Source organism: Acartia tonsa, chromosome 2 (genome assembly GCF_053477335.1).
Source record: "Acartia tonsa isolate MP-2025a chromosome 2, ASM5347733v1, whole genome shotgun sequence".
Taxonomy (NCBI): domain Eukaryota; kingdom Metazoa; phylum Arthropoda; class Copepoda; order Calanoida; family Acartiidae; genus Acartia; species Acartia tonsa.
The window spans coordinates 35316868-35338306 of record NC_137261.1 but is presented as its reverse complement, the minus strand read 5'-3'; the positions used below and the strand labels follow the sequence as shown (position 1 = coordinate 35338306).

At 30.0% G+C, this 21439-nt stretch overlaps 1 protein-coding gene across 5 annotated transcripts in view; it reads left to right on the top strand.

Annotated features, from left to right (window-relative positions):
* The first annotated feature begins 6392 nt into the window (after positions 1 to 6392).
* Positions 6393 to 21439, top strand: part of LOC145311672 (uncharacterized) — a 37404-nt gene continuing 22357 nt past the window's right edge. For 2 of the 5 annotated variants that reach the window (XM_080150633.1, XM_080150632.1), the window contains exons 1-6: positions 6393 to 6459; positions 6668 to 6736; positions 7288 to 7323; positions 8057 to 8104; positions 9147 to 9170; positions 14242 to 14393. In XM_080150633.1, the coding sequence (XP_080006759.1) occupies positions 6696 to 6736; positions 7288 to 7323; positions 8057 to 8104; positions 9147 to 9170; positions 14242 to 14393 (301 nt within the window). In that variant the 5' untranslated portion in view covers positions 6393 to 6459; positions 6668 to 6695. Of the gene's footprint in view, positions 6460 to 6667; positions 6737 to 7287; positions 7324 to 8056; positions 8105 to 9146; positions 9171 to 9638; positions 9698 to 12585; positions 12962 to 14241; positions 14394 to 21439 lie in introns of those variants that run through there. The other 3 variants (XM_080150634.1, XM_080150635.1, XM_080150636.1) reach the window with 3 other exon arrangements.

The window sequence follows — 21439 nt, the reverse complement described above, 5'->3', positions numbered from 1 at the left end:
GAAATATTTTTCTTGCAAATATTTTATATTGAAAAATTAAAACAAGGATGATTTTTATCAAAAATACGGATTAAATAAAAGAAAAACAGAATCCAAATCTAGAATTAGTTTTTAAAATCTTAGGGTTGTCTTCATAACTTTATATTGAACTATTATTTACTGCGTTTTAATCCTAGTGTGTGAACATGCACTACTAAAAGGCATTCAATCAATCAATCTACTATTTTTGAAACTCGTTATAGAATGTTCTACTTAAAAATAAATGAAATTTGATAGATTAAAATATGCAGTGCAGGTATTTCGTTTTAACATTACCAAATATTAGAATTCAAAAAAACTATGTTAATAAAAAAATAATCATCTAAAGAGGAAATTTGTTAATAATTTGAAAAGATAGGGAAAACTATAAAAGTCTTATCCTTTTATTGTAGTTTTTTTGTTTGTAGCTTAAGATTTTGACATGTACTGAAAAGTAAAAGATTATATGACAATTACCTTTTATAATTGCTGAGTAATAAGTTTACATACTAGTGCAGACAGATATACAGCCACTCTACATAATATCTGTGCTACAAAAAAAGATGATGCACTTATTTTTAAAATACAAGTTTGTTTAATAATAAATATTAATTTCATACGATAAAGGATTTAATTGCTAATCTTTAAGATTGACTTTATAGGGTTTCATAATTTAAAACATTAATACGGTTAATTTTTGATAATTATATATTATTTATCAAATTAATTGAGAAGAAAAGTTGTAGTAGTCAATATGATTATGAAAATTTGGGTATATTGATTAGGGTGGGCCCATTTCCCCCTTTTTTTAGATTTTACTGTTATCATAAGTTGTGGAAGTCATATATATGTATAATAAGCCCCATTCAAGTTTCAAAAGTAACTTACCTCTTATGGCTGCCGGCGCGCGGGGGGTATAAAAAGTGCCCACCCCCTTATAAAACCAAAAATTGAAATTCTTTTAAACACAGGCATGTTGCATATCAAAATGACCGCATTGAAATGCTGATTACGGATCTGAAAACCGTTTTGAAAAATATTGCTCCTAGTTCAAATGAGATCTCATTAAGCACCTAAAAACAGCTGATTTAGTCAAAATTGTTCATTTTGGTAGGTTATTTGAAAATTTTTTCAGACTGAATCAATATTTTTCAAAACTGTTTTCAGATCTGTAATCAGCATTTCAATGCGGTCATTTTGATATGCAACATGCCTGTGTTTGAAAGAATTTCAATTTTTGGTTTTATAATAGGCGGGTATATTTTATACCCCTCGCGCGCCCGTTGTTTTTGGATTAAAAAACCTCTTTCAAGTTTCACAGGGTTTAATATTGGCCCAGTAACCCTTGCCAATGTCTACTAATGTGAATATCCGAAATCGACCCACCCTAATATTGATTTCTAAATATTCAGTTCCTATAGGGCAAATTTACAATGAATATTAGCTTAAACCTAAATTTTGATCTAGCCGCATTCATAATCAGTCTGCAAACAACAGTTGTCAAACTATTCAAGACTATAAAATGAACCTTTCCAATTATGTATAATTAATGCATTCTTGACTTTAACAAAACGTTCAATGCGCAACTTTAGATTCTTTCTAATTATTCCTTTTTATAAAATCCATAAATACAAATTATAAGAACGCAGTAAGTTTAATGTTATTGAAGAGAATTTTGTTCAGAGAGCAAAAAATATTGGTAAACATTAGCTGTAAAAACAATGAGACTATTTATAAGTGGTTCAAACAGTCTCCAATTTACACCAAGTTTACAAAACTGTTTTTCTTATAATACAAAACTTTTCTATAATTTGTGCCTGTTGGATTGATGCAGATATAGAATAAAAACAATTAAAGCAGAGATCGGTAGCATTACGTTCAGTCGTCAGTTTGACGTAGCGGCAGGGGTGTCCAAGTTTTTTTTTTTGGGGGGGGGGGTTAAAATTTTTTTAAGGGGGGGATAATTTTTTTTTTTTTTTTTTGGGGGGGGGTAAACTGGCGCACGAAGCGCGCTGCAAATTTTTTTAACCACCCCCCCAAAATTTTTACCCCTGGGGTAAAATTTGCTTGGGGGGGGGGGTAATTACCCCCCCTGAAATCTGTTGGCAAGGGTAAATTTCTTTTACCCCCCCCCAAAAAAAAAAAATTTACTCCCGGGGTAAAATTTTTGGGGGGGTAATTTAAATTTTATTAAATATTTAGTATTAATAGGCTTGAGTACTTGAATGCAATGATGGATACCAAAGTCTTTCTGTGTTAAATTTTATACTTGTTTTTTTGAAATCATATTTTTAAAAAAAAATTGAATTATGTATTTTCTTAATAATCTTAGATTAAAAATTTAAAAGAAAATATAATCTATACAAAAAAACAAGGATGAAACATTCACAAGCACTAAGATAATTGACAGAATGAACAAAGTGACTTGATCAGCATTAGAATCTTAACAGAACAAGGATGACAACATCCATAAGTAGCGAAAAAAAATTTGAAAGTATATTGGGAAAAAAAGTTACTATAAACTTGATAAAATAGGGAAATCCCAAAAACTTTAAAATCACGAAAAATTTTTAATCTAGGAATCGATCTAACACCACAATTAATAGACGAATCTTAATGAAACTTGGTGGTAATATGTAGAATATGAGATTAGGCATATTTGTTTCATGATAATTCCAGCCCTCAATCGTAAATAGGAAAATCACAAAAACCTGAAAATCTTGGAATCGATCTAGCACCCCAATTAAGATAAAATCTTAATAGAACTCATTGAATTGCTGATAATATGAATTGATAATTCAAAAGCGTAGAAATCAAAAACTGAAAAACAGGATTTCGTGTTTCGAACTAAAAGTACTACCAGTTAGAAGCTGTAATGCTGGATGTATCTAAATATTTTAAGGCATCGTGAGAATTGTGAAGAAATAAGGGTTCTTACAAAACACCTAAAAATATTTATACAAAGTCTAAATATGGAAATTACACAATTTGATTATATATGCATAAAATCGTTTTATTATCTTAGCTATATTAAAATTGAATTGACAAGTATTTTTAATGCAAAAGTGAAATTTAGCACAAAAAAACACTTTTAACATCGCTCTGCAAGAGAGGTGAAGAAATGTGTGTAATTCAAAAATTTACAATTAAATATACAACATGGTATTTAATTCTTTTTTATGAAATTACATTTTTTCTGTCAAGTTCGAACTACATGTTTTAGAATTAATGATTATTGAATTAAACTCGCTTACTTTCTGCAACTTTGATTTCAGCCCTAAATCAAGCAAACTTGAAAATCTAGGAATCAATATAGCACCCCAAATAAAAGACAGATGGACAAAACAATGTATAGATTAGGAATCTTCACTAAAAATTTTAGCTGTCTGTCTTGAATAGGAACCGAGAAAATCACATTTCCTCCATAGCGTTACAAACTGACGGATGGACGGACAGACAAAGTGAATTATAGAGTAGCGTCGCTTCTAAAAATACACTCGTAATTTTATTATATAGAAAAAAGCATTGCCGATACACTGATGGACCAATTAAGTTGTAGAGTAGATCTTTAAAGCAGCCAGTAAAATAAATTTTCCTCCATAGGTGTACAAACTGATTAACTCAATCCCGAACAGACGAACAAAGGACTTATAGAGTAGCTACGCTACTATTCAGAAAAAAAAAGTTTCCAGATGTTATACCTATGTAATATGAAACACAGAGAAAAAGATTAGGTTATTTCTAAAAAAAATACAGTTATACTTACTTTCCTTTCAAGATAGGAAATTTACAAAGTAAATCTTTATAAAGATAATTTCATTGGAATAAATACAATAGAAGATTATGAAGTTGGAATAGTTATTTAACAATTAACGTATTTAGATTAAAAGATTGTAAGTTAAATTGGATATTTTTATTTCCATTATGCAGGTAATGCTGTTGACTGACATACTGACACACCCGATGCAAATAGAGTAGCTGCAATATCATAAGCAAAAATTTGATGTGGTTTTTTTTTACACTTTTAATTATCGTGTCGAACCACATTACTCTATTAAACAATGGGTGAAATGTAAAATTCTGAGGTTATGACAAATTATTGGGATAATTATAAGATATACTAAAAATTTCTTCCATTTTTCTTTCAGAACTTAACTTCGGTTTTTGGCATTTATATAAGTTTCTTTGCCTACTTACAAGTATAGGTATATTCTTATTGATATAAGCCCATGATTATGTTTATAAATAAAATGTAAAAATTGTCGCCTTCCCTCTAATTTTGATTGTCTTTATGTAAGAAATGATCCAGCGGCCAAACGGCTAAATGTGCATACTCACATATTCTTGTAAACAATATGTAAGGAGACATGTAATAATAATTTAGAATGTCCCATACTTAATAGTACCTTACCAAAAAGAATTATTTTTCGTTATAGCTCTACACATCATTGGATCTAGGTCATTTTAGATTGTTTATAGTCTTTCATATGCCAGTTATAAAGAAGTGAAATTATGCACGTTCAGCTGTTTAACCAATAGCAGTCTATAAATTGCTTAGTTTTCAGAAATGTTTTAGCAATATTAAAACCTTGTGCCGATTCACAAATAAAACTTGTCAGGTGAATGCAATGCCCCTTAAATACAATATACAAAGTATAAACATCGGTTAGAGTAACCTTGCATATAAACAACCGACATAATCATAACGTACATTGTAATGTACAATTACATGTGTAGAGTGTAAAATTATATTTGAATAAGTAGATAATGAAGCAAGATGAATTCACGCTGGGATAATTTTCTGATTGTAATACTGCAATAGTATCTAAGATAAAGTGGCATGGATCTCGACCAAAAATATGCAAAACCAAGTATGACAATATCCATACATAAATTGCTAAGCTTCCTTAATCGTACCTGTTAGAGAATGCATCATGTAAAGTTTTGAACCGATCCACTCTAAACTAAAGGGTGTTTAAAAAAACAATCGCTTCACTCTTTTCAATATAAACCCTACAGTTTTAGTCAAAAACTAACAAAAAATGACCCAAATTATGTCCAAGCAATGACAATGCGAAAGCACTATTAAGTTTTGATTTCTACTAACCTCTCCTGAGCACTACAGCTCGAGTCATAGCTCTTGTGGAAAATTTTTCCCTACATGGAGATTAAAAATCAACAAATCGTCTTAACCAGGTTTCTAACTCAATTCTAGTTCTTGATGTTTGACAGATCTTTCTTTTTAATGTCAAAATGGCTGAGATTGTGTTAGAAACCTGATTAACGTGTCTATAGAAAGGTCTGTACAATGTACAGTGTAAATGCTCCATCAAAAATTCTAAACATTATTGGTTCTATCTACAAGATTGTAATTATTTAAGATGGTTTCTTTTTTTGTGTCTTTATGATGCCAAATTGGCAAGGATTGAGTCAGAAATCTGGTTAAGGCGTCTATAGAAAGGTTTTTACATGCTCCATCAAAAATTCTGAACATTATGGGGTCTATATACAAGATTTCAAGTACTTTAGACAGTTTATTCTTTTTAAAAAAGACAAAACTGTCTTAATTTGTATTAAAATATGCACTCTCCACATAGAGAAAAATTTTCCACAAGGGCTAGGACTCGAGCTGTAGTGCTCAGGAGAGGTGAGTAGAAATCAAAATTCAATAGTGTTTTCTCATTGTCATTGCTTGGACATGATTTGGGTCATTTTTTGTTAGTTTTTGACCAAAACTGTAGGGTTTATATTAAAAGGGTGAAGCGATTGTTTTCTTAAACACCCTTTATTTAATTGGCGAAAATATCTAACTGTCCCGGACGGACCCATCTTATGTATAGAATAGCTTAGCTTTTAAATTGCCACTTTACTTTGAATGTTTGAATATAAGATCACACACAAACGCTGTTCAATTTTCGTTGAAAGAATATTTTCTTTTGTTACAGCAACTTATTTGAACACAATTGTTCTTGTACAATTATAAAAGTGATAATTCTTTATTAAGGACGATTAGGTACATATAATGGTATCAAGGTTTTAGATTATTAATAGTGAATTGAAACAGTATGCAGTTAATTTATGCTTCAGTGAGAACAAAACAGAGAGCAGCTTAGCAACCAGAAGAAAGGAAAGAAACGAGCATTATGGGGAAAAAAATTATGACCATTCTTATATTCCTGAGACCACTGCATAGAAACATGCATATTGGTTGTACTAATTTAGTAATTTAGGATATAGGATAAGTAATATAAAGAAAAACTAAAATATGAACACCTACAGTACAGTACCCAAAGTTAGACGGATATTCTATTACTTAAAAATATAGTTTGATTTTTTCCTAAATTAAGAGTTCAAAAATGCAAATAATAATAAAAATTAACTTTTTTTTCAGAAAATGAATGATTCATGAAATGTTAGGATCAGAAAATCTTCGCATCAAAGGGACACTCAAAATTTTTAAAAATTAGTTAAATTTTTTCATAACTAGTTATCCCTAAAAAAGGTGAAAAACGTATCAAAACTTTTTAATATTTTCTTTGATATTTTTCTTTTGACATTTTAATAGATTCTGCTCAGAAACTTTTACCTACAATCCTGAGGCGTTTCAATAATTATCAATAAATAAAATTCAAAGAGTGTCTTTTTAAAGTGGTTGTCTTTACTGTGAGACTCTTACAATGAGCCAGGACTTTGACTTTTCTCATGGTAAATCTATAAGGTAATGGCGATAAATTTATTTTCTCTTATTTTATGTTTTGAATGAAATATAAGAACTTAACAAGTTAGATTGTTTCTAACCTTTTTTGAAAGTATGAGGATTTTTAATACCTCCTGATTATAAAACCTAACAGGGAGAGGAAATAAGGAAAAAATCTTTTTATTTGTAATTTTTGGAAAAGGAGATAAAAAGTGAAATTGTCTTCTAAATATTTCAGAAAAATTCAGGAAAAACATGTTTCCTACGTCTTACATATTTTTTCGTAATTCTATGGAAACTCTAACTACTAGGCATTTTTATAGTATACTTAAGAAAGGTAGTTTAGGTTATGAAATTACCAAACAATGTATAAAATTAGGTTAGTAGTTTTAATAGTATCTTTTTTTGTATGTTAAAATCCGATTTTTTTCTATCTATTTTGGTGTTTAAGCCAATCATACTAGTCACAATCATCTACTGCCGATAATTTTGTAATCTAGAAAACTTTTCTTGTGTTAAATTCAATTAAATTGAAATTATTTATATTTTTCTAATTGATAAAATTATTTTAGTAACAGCTCCCTGAACGGTGGAACAAACAACAAAAAGTGAGTTCAAATTTACATCTACTTTTCAACTTTAGAAGGCCTAAAGCTTTTTTGCCTTTCTTTACATAGAATACTTACAATTTAGGATTTCATATGTATTAAATTCATTAAACCTGTAACTTATATAGAAGAGTTATGCCATTTTAATTATTGTTAAATTTTGAAATATAATCAAAGGGCAAAAAAAGGAATAAAAGAATAGATTAATCATCTGCATAAATAATTTGTGATTGTTCTATATGAACAATGTCAGATAATTTGAAATAAATTAGTTACTGGTTGGAGAACAATCTTACATATATTTATGTTCTCTCTCTTTATATACACTTCTTACTATTTCATCTATAGCCATATCTTCTTTCCCCCTCTCTCTCACTCTCTTTCTCCTCTATCTCTCACTCTATCTTGCTGAACAAACTTTGATATTATATTCTGTCTGTTCTTTCAAAGCTTTTGCATAATTGCCAATGTTCTTCAAATATTATGAATTATATATAACATATTTCCCTTAATACTTATTTTTACATATTTTCTATTTGAGTGTATTGAAGTAGATTTTCTGGAATTTTTACTTTAAATTCAAGGTGGCGATTGTTTATAGAAACAATTTAATATTTTAGAAACAACTAAATAACTAGTTCTAAGAAATATCAACAGAATAAATATAAAATAAATAACCCTACTAAAATCTGGTTCTCTTTTAATTTTTCCTAGCATTTTTATTTGATTTTAGAGCAGAGAACAAAACCAAGGTTCAGTCAAGATGGCAAAAAGCAACAAGGTAATTCTTAATCATAAAATCTAAAAGTATTTATATTAATCCTATCAAATAAATAGGTCTAAAGTATTGTTGAACTTTAGCAAAAATAAAATATCAAATTTGTATAAATTGTTGAAAATAATTGTAATTTGAAAATCAAAACAAAATTGGATCATGTTGAAAGTACTTGTAAAATCTTTAATCAACTCAAATTGCTGCCAATCGGTTGAATACACAGCGTCGCTTGCATACCATAAAAACTAGTCAGTCTTACGAATAGCAATAGCTAAGACCCAATAATGCACGAAAAGTGCGGGGCTGTAGAAAACGTAGAAAAATAGGGCTTTTGGGCATTTGCGTGCACTGTGCAATGTGCATTGGGTATTTTTTTTTATAAAATGAAGACTAGTATTTTTTGGTTGTGCAATAGTAGACTTTGCGCCAAACCGTTAAGCGTTGGCATTCTTTCAAGTTGTAAAAAAATCATATTTTCGACTTGATTCCAAAATTTTACCAAGTAAATTAGCTTTAAAGAATATTTTGAATGCTATTGCTCAACAATTATTTCCTAAAATTTAATAGAACTTTAGTCTAAATATAAAAAAATAGCTTTCCTCGTGAAATAATTGAACAAACTAACAAAGACCAATTTTATTTAAGATAGTTTATAGAATAAATATTTTAGATTATATATTGGTATAAATTTTTGGAAAAGTTTTTTAGCTTATTTTATTAGGAAGTAGATATACTTATTTGCCTATTGCCTACATAATTAATCAATCGATTTTTTCTATTTTAATTATTTGTTTTATGTTGTTTTTACTAAAAATTTTCAAATATAAGTACTAAAATTCAACGTTATTTTTTCATTATAAAACTATAACTTTTTATAATGAATACTAAAACAACGATGAAAATTAGTTATTTTGGGCGTAATTTCCTTTACTTATGTTTTTAGGAGTTTTAGAGTTTTATTGTTGTTTATTGTGGTTTCAATTTGCGAAATTTTTCTTATTTTTTATGAAAGCAGAAAATTTTAAGTGTTATGTGCTATCTATATTAGCCTTCCTGGACTAAACTGGAAAAGGTTTGCTTTGCATGAATTAAAATTATAAATGTTATATTTTACATGCTTTTTTTACATTAGAGCGCTTGTTTTTTTGGGTAGCTGTGTGTAGACTGAACATACACAAAATACTCAAAATTTACAGACAAGACTGGATAAAAAGTATTGTAACATAATTAAAGTCATTTTAAATTTAGATTACAGTGTGTGCTAATCCTTTTAAAAAAGGAAAGCTCAACATTCTTACTCGAAATAACTTTTTTTATCATGTTTAGCATGTAATCTTTACCACTGACTTTAAAAAATGTTATAAGGGTACTCGGAGAACTTTTGAAGAAACTTTAAAGAATTCATTGATAACATAAAAAAAATCAAGAAATATTAACAATTGGATATTGAAAATCTTCTCCTGGAGAGATTGGAATTTTGGTAAGAATGGTATTAATCTTTCTAATACTTTTAAGGTTTGTAAATATATGTTTAATTTAGATCTGATGTGATTGAGAAACTAATGAATACTTGAAAGTTAAAAGAATGAACTTTAGTAGGTCAGAGGCAACTGTATTCATAATTAGATTAAAACAGATTTAAAATGTATTTGGATTATCCCACCAATCATCAGTGAACCCAACATAAACTCCCCTCTCCCTATCCCGGAGTATTTTTATCCAAAACAAGGATGACAAAAATTCATAAAAGCAAATCTAACCGACTAAAATCGTACGATAAAACATTAAATGAAGGAGCAGGATGCCGAGCTTATTAATAGGTATAAACATATAGATAATGCTCTTTCTCAATGGTAATTAAATGTTACAGGAATCGCCATGAAAAGAGAAATGTTTGTATTACCGATCAGAGCTACCCGTTCTTAAAGTTCGGATGTATGGACGGACCATTCCTACACACAAAACGTTCATTTCAGCTCCAGTCCTGCTGAGATTGTAAAAAACCTATTGTTTCCATAGTTAAAAAATAAATTCCTTGTGAGATGGGGGGCGGGGGGAGGGTTTATGATTCCTACCGATGGTGATTGGAGAGATAGTGCCAATATATCTAAAATGAGAACACAGTATATTAGAAAGAAACCACAAGGGTAGAAATTTGTCTTCACAGTAGAGTCGTTCATTAATTATTTATTATATTTCATTTTAATTAACAAGATTTATCACCCCTGCATACAAATTAAGTATTTGAGGTGTTTTGTCTGTTAAAAACATCCTCATTCCAATATTGTTATCATCCTCCTGTTCATGAGATCTTTTACAACACAAACACAGAAACATGTTTTTTTATCTGCTATTCAAATTTGACTGTGGGGTAAAAAAGTATTATTTGTTTATTCTTTCATGAAATGAATTTGAATATTTAAACTGTTTTACCATATACTTATTTACAATTTACATGTACTTTGAACAAGGACAATTATGTCAATAACTAATGCAGAAATAACAAGTATTAAAAAGTTAAAACTTCTATGGCAAATTTCAATTGTAAAAAAGTATAAATAGAAAAAGGCAATTTTTAGCTAATGTACGCCTTTGAAAAAAGATTTATGGATTGCTCATTTTTTTAAGTCTTTTGCCAATTAACAAAAAAAAATTTAACCGGCTCGTTCAGAATCACAGATGAACGGACAAGCTCCATATTCAAGTAACTGTGCTATTAAAAAAGGCAACATCAAACAAACTTTTTTTATATTCACGAATTTTTTTACAAACATTTTAAAGGGTGAAGCTACTCTAAAAGTGCTTATGTATGTTATACATTTCTGTAATGCTTTGGTAGGCTGACCTTTCATTGGTAGTGCAGATAATTGTTTCCCTGGCCTTACTCGTCCATTATCTTCCCTTATAGCTTATTTTAGCTTCTCTAGTATTGGACGTAATCGTTCATATTTTCAGCAAAACAATTTAATATTTCAGGTTAACACAGTTTTTAATAAATGAAAGTTGAAAAATTGTTATATCGTAGATCTGCTAGCGGCTAGGCTTAAGATTTTATGAAATTTAAACTCGTCATAACTGGTTATTACATAAACGCATAAAAAAAGAAAATAATTAAAACTTATTTTCTTATAATTATCAGGTTGGTAATTCTATGTTTGAAACATTGGTAATTACCTCCGATCAGCGTTCAGTTGTTGTGAGTCTGTTTAATATGATTAGCTAACATTGACATACAGCTGCAATCAAAGTTATCTGCGTTTTGAATTTTTAGGAGTTTTATTTTTTTAAACTTTTACAGTCATTATTACTAAAGCTGTCTGATTAACGGAAGGAAATTCTTTCCAAGTCATAGAATATCTGCGTTTTTAAAAAATATAAACTCACAAATACCTAGGCTTATAACAAACATGTAGAGAAAAATTTAGTAAAAAGGAATTTTAGAGTTTATACTTTTCTTGAAAGAGGATTTAGATATGTGAGGCTATGATAAACAAATCCTATGAAATAGAATTCGTGTAGATAAAGACCCAAAATTAAATTACTACAATAACATTTAAATTACAGTTCCAACCCTATATTTTTAAATAACCTAACACAACACATCCCTGTAGTTTAGAATTGATAATAATAATAATTATAATATTTACTTTTTAATTATGTAAAAATTTTAGTAATTTTTATAAAAAAAAAAATTAGTTTACCATGTCATGAAACTTTAAAAACTTAAAATATATTTCGAATTATAACTTCAAAAGTATTAAGGACCTTATAAAAGGGGGCAGTGATTATTATATATATTTAATAATCAGGGTTTTCAGGATTAAAGCATTCCAAAAAGCTTAAAATGCAAATATATAACTGCCTTTAAACCAATATTAAAAATAAACATTTTGAATAACTATAAGAAAGTATTATGATTCGCTAAAAACTGTCATTTCCCAGTATTTCTTCTTGTTTTTTATGTCACTTTGAAAATTTTGATAGAAAATATGATGAATTATTTTTTTAATTTCTACCTTTTTTGGAATTTTTTGGCTTTTTGGAAAATTTCTAAGAGTTCTGAACACCTTGATTACAAGATCTTTACAATTATCAGCGCTTCTCTGTTTTCATTATGAAAGAAACTGATTGCTATTTTGTATTATTCAGGGATGTGGTAGTGTTTCTCAGAAAGTAATTCTTTTCAATCAACTTCCAAACAAAAAGTGTTGGCTGCCTAAGTTGAGGTTTTATACACCGTGTGATAAGTAAAGTTGTTACAACACCTGAAGAAAGAAAGAAAACTTATTTGATGCAGCAACTAATTTCCCACATTTTGTTATCATTTACTAGGTGTCCGCAAATTTCATTTCTTTTGGCCTTTGTTGCATTAATTGTAGATTTGTTAATTGTGGCAATATTTGTTGGTTTCGAAGAGGGGGGGGGGGGGTACCATTCTCCCAAATTATTAAGGTATTCTAAGAAACTTGTTTTGTGGACACCTTGTATGTGAAACTATGAAATACAGCATAATGGATAGTAGAGAATTTTGACATACAAAATTTTTATGCGTTAGAATTAAGTGAGTGTCAAAACTTTGAAGTGGCATTTTGATAAGAATGTTTGTTTTTATTTAGAAAATGGTGCATTTTGTATTAGTAGTATTTTTGTATTAAATTTAATTTTTTAACAGGGTAGACATTCTTCATTTTTATAGTCAGCAAAAATGATTTTTAAAATGCAGAGCTAAGAAATAAGAATATATTTGAATTGCTGAATTTGACAAAAAAGGAAATCATAAAATAAACTTACATAAAAAGGTTTCTCTGGAAGGTTGGAAGATATTTGATCTCAGTTGTTTCTTTATATCATGCTTGTTAAGAGGTTCGTGAAAAGTATTGAATTGATAATTTTTATTAAAGTTGCACATTAGGGAGTTTCATTTTACCTTATAACTATAGAGTCCATCGGACAAACCAAAAATAGAAATTACTATTATGTTTTACAAGATATAAACATCTTCTCATAAATTAAGATTCTCATACTCACGATGACTATTTAGATATCATACTGCGATATTTTCTTTGTTTAGAATCATAATTTTCTTACTAAATAAAAAGATTTTTTTAATAAAGCTTTTAGTTAGGCGAATTGAAGAAATTGTGCTTTAAAGTAGTTTTGTTGTGTAATAATTAATAATAACTATGACTGCAGTATTTTCGTTCATCATTTTTCTACTAGACAGGACAATTAAATCAAGTATTTGTAGTTATTTTAGTTTTTGGAATAGAGTAATTGTATCCAGGCACGAGCATTTCTTATACAAGGACATCCAGAGTAGCATAATTTTATGAAAAAATAATTGTTTATCGCATAGTATAATAGACATCTTTCCACTGATATAAAAATGAAAAATCAAGAGAGAAAAACCAGCTTTGTTAGCCCAAAGGGATAGGCTAACCAAATTAATATTAATCTTATGATTTGATTTAATTATTTGTGGAAAATTATCTGTAATACGATGCTATAAATTAAATTTCAGTATGCCTGAGAAATGGTTATAAACCAGCGGATATTAATCAGTTTCGAAGAAATACTAAAAAACTGTTCTTAATATTTAACATTGATAAAGCTGTATCTCTGCCCTTTTACAGTTTTCTTTTTGAAATTTACCTGTAGCTGAAAGTAGACTATAAACAAAGAATTTGAAAACAAAATTATATTAGATGTTTTATTTGGGATAGGAAAGGTCCCGCAGAGGCTAGAAATGTGTTTTTTCATTTTTAAAAATGATTGGCTAGTGGGTGTGTGTGTGTGTGTGGGTATAACACTCATTTAAGAATATATTTGTAAATAAATATAAAAGGAGGATGTGCACTATAATAGTTTGGGCAGGGGTGGGGGTTTACTCGAGAACCCTTAAAGCTAGAGTGAGCTAATTTCGGATTCACTCTAGCTCTAAGGGTTCTCGAGTAAACCCCCCCCCCCCCCCTCCCCTGCCCAAACCATTATAGTGCACATCCTACTTTATTTGATTTTGCATTTTGTCAAATTTTAGTGAATGTTTTGTAATTGTATTTGTAATGTAGGACTATATTTACAACAAAAACCCTATAACATAATTGTAATATCATGAAATATGAACAAAGCCTTTTATTTTTTAGGGGAACCCGTAGTTTCCTGTTTGGTAAGGGTAAGGATGGTGGAGAGCTCAGTGCTGGAGGGGGTGTAGGGGTTGGTGTGGGCGGTGTTGCACATCATGGGAGTCATGAACTTGTCAATGGAGATGCTGCCGCCGCTTATTCTAAGTCTCCAGGAATTTATTATGATTATCATTCAGTGGCGTGCGAAGCACTTTGTCTAGGGGGGGGCATTTTGAAGATTTTGACTATTCAAAATCAAAGTGCCCTGGGGGGGCACTTTGCTTTAGGGGGGGGGCATTTTGATTATATATACTAATTTTAAATAAGGGCGTTTTAAGGGGTGGGATTATTTGATTATGGGCCTTCTAGTCCTTATCCCTTCTTCCCCATCCCTTCCCCCATCCCTATTTCCCATTTATATCCCCCATCTCTTCCCCCCCCATCTCTTCTCCCCCATCCCTTCTCCCCACCCTGCAATGACCAAAGGAAAGGGAGCTAGAAAGCATCTTCGAAAAAAGAGTACAGAAGATAATTTAACCTTCCCCCCCCCCCCTCCCCACCACAAAACATTTTTTTATGGGTGGAAGGGGATGTTATAAAATCTCAGCAGGAAGGATGAATAACCCCATTAAAAAAATTTTTTTGGGGGGGAGATAAAAACACACATTTTGGAAATAATTTACCAAAAATTAACCTAATATGTAAAACTGATTTTAAATATTTCTTTATTGTATGACAACAAGGATGACAACATCTTTAAGTAGCAAAGCACAAAAAATCATTAATAAGAATACAGACAAGTAGATTTAAAGAGCATCTGTTGAAAAAAATATATATTTTAGATAGAAAAAGTCACAAATCCTTTTTCCTGTATGTTGTGTGATGACAGTCAAAGTAAATTACATACTGGATGCTCGAAACAGAAATTTTATTTTTTTAAATCTTATAATCCACAAAAAAATTTATCGTATCATAAAAACAAAAGATATAAAGAACTATGTAAAAAATAAAAAAAAATACTTGTCCTTTCATCTACAGATATAAAAATCTCTTAGAAAAATGGAAAACTTTGGGTTATAGTCTCTTTTGTGGCAACGCCTCTTAAGGGGCATTTCATCGTATTTTCATAGTAGCTTTTAAAAGGTTATTCTAGGTTAAGTTAGGTCAGGTGATTTCCCCGCAGGGTTAGGCAATTGGCCCCGCAGGAGCTATAAATAGGTGAAAAGCTACTGTGAAAATACGATGAAATGCACTATAAGAGGCAATGTCACAAAAGGGACTATACCCGAAATTTAAAAGATACAAAAATAGTCAAAAACGTCCTGAAAAGCAGTCCGACCTCCATGAATTTTTAATAGTTAATTATACTCCATAATGATGGGAATGTTAACATTAAGTTTTAGCCTTCTATCTTTAATTGCAGTTGAAAAAATCACATTTCCCCCTTAGCATTACGTACTGACAGCCATAGTGAATTATAGAGAAGCTAAAAAGTTATATTAACATATTCTACCCTCTTTAAATGGCACTTTAAAACTCTGTTAATCTTTGATTAAGTGGTGTTTCCAATGATTTATAAGGGCGGTGCGTGAAGCGCACCTAAAAATATTTACTCCCTCTTTGAACTAAAATGAATTAAAGACAACAAGAGTGGCATATTTTATCAAGTTAGGAATATAGAGTGTAGTTAGTTTTAAGGGTTTTTAATGAAAATTGCCATAAAAAAAACATGTTGTTTTGTAAGGGTATGTACACAAAAAAAAATGATAAACTTATCCTGAAAATAATATGACATCATAAATAGTTATTCATTTAGACAGACATACAGTGTTGAGAAAAAGGCTTAGATAAATATCAATGCTGTTTCTTTTTTTTATAAAATAACTTTTTGATTAAATATTTGTTGTTTACACATGTTTTTATAGAAATAAAAACAAAATATACAATGTGATGAAAAGCAGAAACCATTTGGAAGGGTGCGAAGCGCAAATGTTTTTCTTTAAATATGCAGGGAGGGAGGGTTTTTTGGGCTATTTATTACACTAGTCCCTAATATTTCATATAAAATTTTCTTATTTGTTGGCTTAACAACTTGGGGACTTTAATGGAATTTTGATTGGTTGGTTAATTTAGTCAAGTTTCCATACATTTCATCCACTAATTGTAATCTATATAATGGGTAATTTTGTGTATCATCATTGGGGATGTACAAAATTTCTTTGGTAAAAAGTTTATATTATACAAAATATCGCTAGGGGGGGGGGTGATTGCCCCAAATGCCCCCTTCGGTTCGCACGCCACTGAATCTTCTATTTTAGAGCATTTATTTATACGTAGTTTAAAAATTAATTCATTTCTATTTTTCCCCGATGGACCAAAGACCCCAACGAAAAGTTAGCGATTCAGAGGCAGCTTTTATTCAGTGAAATTTAGTAGCAAATTTAAATTCTACAAGATTTGTTTTGCAGGGATAAGGGATGGGAAACGTAAGAAAATATTATTCCAGGCCTTTTTTCCAACTAGGCCTAAAAACCAGTTACGGGATGGTGCAGTAGTTAGATTTGACAACTTTGAACTAGAATGATTAGCTAAAAAAGTCCAAAGTAGATAAAGTATAGAATAAAATGCAGGTAGCTAATGGTTTCAGGGATGCTGATGTTTTGTGTAAACTACTGTCAGCTTTTTATCGAGGAGGGTAATAAGACCTGTGGAAATAAGTGTTAGAATTAGGATCTTGTTCATTAAGCATTATAGTTATCAGTTAGAACTTGCAGACAAAGGATATCCAATCCAATTCCAGGGAGTTGTCTTTAATATACTAGATAATGCTTCGATAAAAACTAGCGAGTAATTGCTAAATTAAATAAAAAAAATTAGGATTAAAGCATTAGATATTTGATTGGATAAGAAAAAATGTTGTTTAAAAAATTTGAGTAAGAATACAAACAATTTTTGCATAAAAACAGTATATTTAGAATATTAAACTGTGGAGAAATTTGCAAAGGATTTTAACAATTTCCTCTTAGGAAACAATTATTTTTTTTCAGTAAAGATTCAATTATTTGATACTAAGATATTTTCCTAACACTGAAAAATAAATTTTATTTTTTGATAGCAAAGCTACTCTCTAATTGTGGGTTGTCTGTCAGACGTCTCTCCTCACTGCTACTTGCATTTTAAATGCACTACGTCTTTTTCTACCTGATATAACCCTCACCCCTCTTTTCTCTCTCCCATCTACTCTCTCAAATCACATGCACGATCTCAATAAAGTTGACATATCCAGTATCATAACATTTGGGTCCCCCCCCCCCCCTCTTCTTTTATTGTTTCTTTTTTTTTAAATATGAGAAACTTTTAAGATTTTAAAAGAATAATTATATCTTTTTCTTTTTGACAAATATTTTATAAATAACTGAGAACAAACAAAACCAAATAAAAAGTTTAATTTACACTAAGATAGTTTTCTTTAGAAAAGTTTTATTTCTATGAAACAATCTAGAATAACTTTTATTTTTAGAATTTAATAAAGTTTTTCTGTTTTTGAAAATTTGATAAGGAAAGTGTTCAGATAAATGTTTTAGGAAATATTAATGCATTTTTAAATTTCAATTTTTTGGTAGATTTGCATTATTTTGCAAAATAATTACATAGTACAATACAATAACACAAATTTTCTTTTAAATTCAAAAGACACAGAGAAAGATTAAATATCGAAACAATTCTATAAAAGTTATAATTGAATTTCTTTCCTCTGACTATTTTGGCGTAAAATTAAAAGTTTTACTAATCATAATCAAAGAATTTAATATTTTTCTATAAAACCCTTTTCTGATAAAGCACACAAAATAGACTAAACTATTTTATTTTCTCATCAAAATACCACAAATAATCCTTTTAAAAAGATTGTACGTTATTATTTCGTATGTTTTGTATATTCAGTTTATTTAATCAAAGACGATTGCATACAATACAAAGCTAAACCTACAAGTAATATTAAGAATAGAGGCGTGCAGATGGGGAGTTGATACACTCCCCTGGGTGCCAATCCACCTTAAAAAGGCTCTACACCCTCCTAATTCTGCGAAGAGTAATGAGGTAAAAAGTCAGCCCTCTCCCCCCTTTAATTTTAAAGAGGTGCGTCGCGTGTCAATTTACATATCAAATGACGATCAATTGACTTTAAGTATGTTCAATAGTGTGGTTGATATAGAGGACAGTGGATACACTCCCTAGGATAATAAAATTTCTTCCCTCTTGTTGTCTGTATTTGACCCACCCCCTAATCTCCCCGAGTCCCCATCCCTTTCGATTTTGGTTTAGGTAAGGTGTGTGGATAAATTTTCAGGCGCGCTATGCGTAGCCCCTAACAAACCCCTGTTCACGCCACTGATTAAGAGATTTAGAGAAAGAGAGGATAAAAAGAAAAAATGTAAAAAAGAAAGAGTTAATTTTTCTTTCTCTATATATTTATTTTCAAATATATATAATACACATTTACACGTAGACATCATTATTCTAGGCAGCCATTTTTCTGAAACAAAGTTTGAATTAGGAAAAGTTTGAAAGTCGGGAGAATAGAATTCATCATCTACATACCTCCGCCATTATAAAGATCTATTAATTAAATAATAAGTTTTCCCTATTTTCAACACGCGAAAAAATTATTTTTATCATTTAAAAATTTTAAAAAATATCCCCCTGACAAAAATTTTATGGTTATATAGAACTCCCTAGGTTGACAGACACCCCAATACTCAACCCTTCTCTTGTAACGCTAATAGCCAAATATGGCATTAAGTCATACAGCCTTTAAAATAAGGTACACATTTTTTTCGTGATACAAACATTTAAAAATTTATCACAGTTTTAAATTTATTTTGATATTTACCAGTAGGATTTTACACCTAACCATCAGGTTAGAATAGGAAACTAGTAATTAAAACGAATACATTTAATTAGCATTTTTTATACTATGTTTTACATCCCACTTATTGTCTGTCTTACACTCTGACCCACATGCCCCATTATTTACTCCTAACCCCACTGTAAAAGACAAACTTTTAGACAAATTTAAAAAAAAATTCTTCTCTTCTAAATATGAGTTTATGCACTATCTATAATACAAAGTAGAACGATGTCTGTCTGTCCGTCTGTCCGTCTGTCTGTCTGTCCCTTAAGATCTCAGTAACCACTGAACCGATCGGATTCTACTCTTCAGGGTATCTACCCATTGGTCCTGTGGTGGTTTTAAGCTATTTTCTTGGGGGGTGGGACACCCCCACCCCCCCCCAAAAAAAAACCAAAAAATCCCCCCCCATTTTTTTTTTTTTTTTTTTTTTTTTTTGAAGGAGATTTCCAACGTCCTTTCGATTTTCGCCATAATTTTTTTTTTATCACCTCTTGGGGCAAAGCCCCTAGAGGCTAGGGGCGAAGCCGCTAGTATGTATAAAAAGCTTTAAGTATGCTGTTCACGATATGTTGTTCATGATAAATTTATGCATAAAACTAAATATACTTTCAGATGCCAAATCGATATTAGACACTAGATTCCTTTAACTTTGACAAAAATAGTAAATATACATATCATTTGATACATTTTGATAGTATCATTCCAAATTTCCAGCTTGATATCAATGAGTTCAATGCATATTCTAGAGTAGTACGGATTGACTGACGAACATGCTTTTTAAGTAATAGAAGCGCAAGGGTCAGTAAAAGTTTTTTTAAAAATCAGCCTTCTATTTCAAAGAGCAAATTCTTTGCTCATAGCATAAATTCCACAAACAAAAATGAGCCGTAAATCTCAAATAGCAGACCAGTATTTACATTTTCTTTTTAGGACGGACAGTCAAAGTGAGTTATAGGGTAGCTTCGCCACTTAAAAGGGGCGTATAACGTTAAATATGTAGTGTATCTACAGACATAATAATACTGCTTTATTGGCAAAGCTCTGAATAAATAATTATGCCAGCATAAAATATTAATCCCTATTATATATATTTACAATACTGACCAAGGTACTTGTTGTATATACATGGAATACAATTCTTTTAAACTATTGCTTTTAATACTGCGTCTCCAATTAATGGCCTTTTAGGAACGTCGGTTGCAAATTGGCCAGAAATGGTACAGATAGCTTCGGAATTGATTGTGGCTGCGGGCCATTGCTGCTTTGCTGCCAAGCTTTGAAACAGAAGCAATAATCGTTTAGCTAGAACTCTACATTTAGTAAGCATTGGTGAACATACATTAAAATCATCTATGTCGTATTAATATTTTTTTCAGATTTTTACCTAAACCTCTTCCCATCTTGTGGCCCTAAATACAAGGGAAGAAGCCATCAGATTTTCATAAACATATTTCCATAATTTTTGCACTTTGAGTTAGGTGAATACAAAAATTTAAATTCTGTCAATAAATAAAAATTACAAATTTTCAGGTTTTCACAAACCTAATCAACAATCCTTGAAAATTGTAATTAGGAATATGAAATTTGTAATTACAAACCCTACACACCATACAATCTTATATGTATTTAATTTTATTTGGTTTTGGCGACAACATTGCAAATTTACTTAAGTGCGTTATCTTTGAAAGTTTTCTGTCTAATTTATAACAGTATTAGGTATTAATTTACAATAACTATGATATAAATATGTTAAACTGAATTAAGTTTGAACTGGAAACAACTTTCCATTTCTATTTACCTTGTCTTTCTCTCTTTATATATATTTTCTATACATAATTCATTTTCAATAGTTTTAAATTTAGTTTCTTCTGGCAAAAGTCTATTCAAATCTGATGAAAGACATTCATAAAACATTTTGCTACGTATATTAATAATTTGAATTACTAAAATATGTTACTTAAAAATTCAAATAATAATGTATTTAAAAAAATTGTGATTTTGTGCAGATCGAGTTTAATTGTTCTCAATTATCTCCACACACACACACACAAAATAATTAACTTTAAAGGCTAGCTTCAAAACGGTTAAACGTACATATAATGTCCGCACATTGTTTTAAGCACTATTTTTTGGAAATAATCGATTCCAGCAACATTTTACCATGAACATTTAAAATTATGATCTTTTTATTTCTGTGCTTATTATTGACATCAAGTGCAAAAGAATACTTTTAATGAAATTAAAACTAGAGCTAAAATAAAAGCCATACAAAATGGTTATATAAGAATTTAGGTCAAATCCCTTCTT